Source organism: Meriones unguiculatus, assembly GCF_030254825.1.
Source record: "Meriones unguiculatus strain TT.TT164.6M chromosome 13 unlocalized genomic scaffold, Bangor_MerUng_6.1 Chr13_unordered_Scaffold_33, whole genome shotgun sequence".
NCBI classification, from domain to species: Eukaryota; Metazoa; Chordata; class Mammalia; order Rodentia; family Muridae; genus Meriones; species Meriones unguiculatus.
In genome coordinates, this window is record NW_026843645.1 from 8,892,723 (window position 1) to 8,896,564 (window position 3,842).

The 3,842-nt window shown below is 35.4% G+C and overlaps 1 protein-coding gene across 1 annotated transcript; it reads right to left on the minus strand.

The window, feature by feature from the left end:
- Positions 1 to 351: 351 nt before the first annotated feature.
- On the minus strand, positions 352 to 3,467 carry LOC132650805 (zinc finger protein 431-like; the record flags this gene model as incomplete). Its single annotated transcript, XM_060376123.1, has 3 exons — positions 352 to 1,720; positions 3,074 to 3,134; positions 3,347 to 3,467. Coding segments are annotated over 3 exons (1,551 nt in total), but the record flags the coding sequence as incomplete, so codon positions are not given.
- Between the last annotated feature and the right edge of the window lie 375 nt (positions 3,468 to 3,842).

Genomic DNA, 3,842 nt, shown 5'->3' on the forward strand with positions numbered 1-3,842 from the left:
ACCATTTTAACACATTCATAAGTTCTCTCAAGTATGAATAGTTTCATGATGATGAAGATTGTACAAATATAGAATGGTTTCACCATGTTAAAAGCACTTATAGGCTTTTTGTCCATTAGGATTTCTTTCAGGAGTTTGAAGATGATTCTGAAGTGCAAAAGTTTATTCACATTGGATGCAGTCAGACAGCTTCTTTCCGGTATGTGTTCTTTTATGCATTAAGAGATGTTATATGCAAAGGCTTTGCCACATAATTATAATCATATGGTTTCCCTCCAGAATGTGTTGTTGTCTTAGGAGATGACTGTTACATGCAAAGGTTTTATCACACTAATTACCCTCACCAGGCGTCTCTCCACTGTGTGTTTTTTCATGTTTTTGGAGACTACTCTCTTGTGCAAGGGCTTTATCATGTTGAGTATACGTATAAGGTTTCTTTCCAGTATGTGTTCTTTTATGGCTTAAGAGATGACTGTTTTGTGCAAAGGCTTTACCACACTGGTTACATTCATAAGGTTTCTCTCCACTGTGTGTTCTTTTATGGCTTAAGAGAGTACTGTTTTGTGCAAAGGCTTTGCCACACTCATTACATTCATAAGGTTTCTCTCCAGTGTGTGTTCTTTTATGGCTCATGAGATGACTGTTTTTTGCAAAGGCTTTACCACACTCATTACATTCATAAGGTTTCTCTCCAGTGTGTGTTCTTTTATGGCTTATGAGAGCACTGTTTTGTGCAAAGGCTTTACCACACTGGTTACATTCATAAGGTTTCTCTCCAGTGTGTGTTCTTTTATGGCTTAAGAGAGTACTGTTTTGTGCAAAGGCTTTGCCACACTCATTACATTCATAAGGTTTCTCTCCAGTGTGTGTTCTTTTATGGCTCATGAGATGACTGTTTTTTGCAAAGGCTTTACCACACTCATTACATTCATAAGGTTTCTCTCCAGTGTGTGTTCTTTTATGGCTTATGAGAGCACTGTTTTGTGCAAAGGCTTTACCACATTGGTTACATTCATAAGGTTTCTCTCCAGTGTGTGTTCTTTTATGGCTTAAGAGAGTACTGTTTTCTGCAAAGGCTTTGCCACACTCATTACATTCATAAGGTTTCTCTCCAGTGTGTGTTCTTTTATGGTTTAAGAGAGTACTGTTTTCTGCAAAGGCTTTGCCACACTCATTACATTCATAATGTTTCTCTCCAGTATGTGTTCTTTTATGCCGTATGAGCTGACTGCTTTTTGCAAAGGCTTTACCACATTGATTACATTTGTAAGGCTTCTCTCCAGTGTGTGTTCTTTTATGGCTTATGAGATGACTGTTTTGTGCAAAGGCTTTACCACATTGGTTACATTCATAAGGTTTCTCTCCAGTGTGTGTTCTTTTATGGCTTAAGAGAGTACTGTTTTGTGCAAAGGCTTTGCCACACTCATTACATTCATAAGGTTTATCTCCAGTGTGTGTTCTTTTATGGCTTAAGAGAGTACTGTTTTCTGCAAAGGCTTTGCCACACTCATTACATTCATAATGTTTCTCTCCAGTATGTGTTCTTTTATGCCGTATGAGCTGACTGCTTTTTGCAAAGGCTTTACCACATTGATTACATTTGTAAGGCTTCTCTCCAGTGTGTGTTCTTTTATGCCATATAAGAACAGTGATATAGGGGAAGGTTTTCCCACATAGAGTGCATTTAAAGGGTTTCTCTCCAGTATGACTGCTTTCATGCCTGCAAAGAAAATTGGCACATGTGAAAGATTTACCACCGCCATTTCATTACACTAATAAATATATTTATCTATGTGAATTAATTTCATAATTTGGTCTAATGGTAAAGAAGAATCAAATTTAAAAGTTTTATCACATTATTTACATTCACGGTATTCCCCTTCATTATGGGTATTTTTGAAGATCCCTGTGATGGTAAGAGAATTTATTATGTGGATCACTTTTATAGCATCATTTTTCTATAAGAGGTTTTCTCCTATATATGAAGAGTATTTAAGAATTCAGAGTTTTACCACAGCAATCCCATTCACAAATTTTTGTACTGTATGAATGATACTTCATTTACAATGTGAGCCAGGAAAAGCAGAAGTTCCAAATTCCTAGTATTCATAGGTATTTTCAGCAATATGAGTTTGCTGATAAATTCTCAGTGAAGTTGCAAAGCCAATTAACAGTAACCATTTATCACATTCAGAAAATTTACTCACAGTGGGGACTACTACCAAATCAATTGTTCTTGGAGAAAGACAGGGACACTGCTTCTTTCAATATCCCTATGCTCATGTGTCTTAGAATCATTTTGACATATGATATACCAGTTTAATTTACAAAAATAATAAAGATTCCCACATTGAATTAACACAGTTTGTTTTTTGTTCATCATAGATATGTCATATAGGGATTAAGGTTTCTCCACAACAATATTCTTGATTCTCATAAGCTGCTTCTTTCACTAAACTTTACAAAGTTACTGCACGAAAATGAGTAACACTGGTTCTACTATGAAATTTTTGCTTATTAGAAGGTTTTGGACACATACTGATCACCAATTCAGTGTGCATACCTCTTACAATATCTGAGTAGATAGAATGAGACTAAACAGATTGGCAGTTCAAGTCAGTAGCTGTAATGTCCATATGATTCAAATGGTATTTTTGTTACAATATTATTTTATTTTCTTCTATCTTAGGGGAGTGCCTTGTAAACACAAATCAGATACCTGACATTGAAGTACATGGAATTATGAGATTTTAATGATCATCAGTACACGTAAAGCAGTGCTGTTTTTACACTGTTGCTTTTCTTTAAAACTTCCAGGACACAGCCATGTGTGCTGGTACATGCCTTCAATCCCAGCACTTGTGGAGGCAGAAGCAGGCATATCTTGCTTGTTATTTTGAGGTCAGGCTGGTCTAACAAGCAAGTCTAAGAAAGTCACAGATACCCAGAAAAAATCTATTTCAAAAACAGAAAATAAAAAGCAGCCAATAAACAAACAAACAAAAAACACCAAACTTCCAGGACACATTAAAATTTAAGATTCATATCTGTATCAGTGTGCACATAAAGTTACCTTTTATTACTGGTAGAACTTTGAAAATGTTCTTCAATATTATGGTCATCCCAATTGTAGCCTAAAATATAGTACGAGAAAATATATATTATTGGAAATAACATGTTATTATTAAGGCAAAACTTAAATCATTATCTTCTGTGACCCTTAGAATCATGCCTGATTTATTTACCACATTCCTCCTCATTCTCAATTGGAATTACAGAAGAGGATCAATTACAAAGTAAGAGTTGTCTTTTTATTTTAAAAGTGAAAGAAAAATTGCAGTCTTACCTATAGCAGTGAGGTTTTCACAGGTCTCTAGCATCACATCTTTGTAGAGTTGCTTCTGGGAAGGTTCTAGCAAGGCCCACTCTTCTTGGCTGAATTTCACATGCACATCAGTGAAGGTCACTGAATTCTAAAATATGCCATACATTTGTACAACAGAAACAGTGGCAACAATATAAATTTATACGTCATTGTCAATATAATCATATAATTCTACTGCTTCTTCCATTTATTTTCTGACACAGAAGTGTGAATGTTATACAGTTGGGTGCTGTGCGTGATGTGAAGTAGGGGAGATGAAAAAGCCTAAAGGTTAGATTGAAAAAAAAACAAAAACAAACAAACAAACAAACAAAAAACAAAGGCTTGCTTCAAAAACCTGTGTTTCATCAGTTTGTAAGACATGAATATAAAGTAGCCATTAGTTGGGTACTTGAGCAATCTATGAATCATTTTCAGTTACTTGGGTGAGTAGGTCAGGACCCTGTCATGAGAAAGG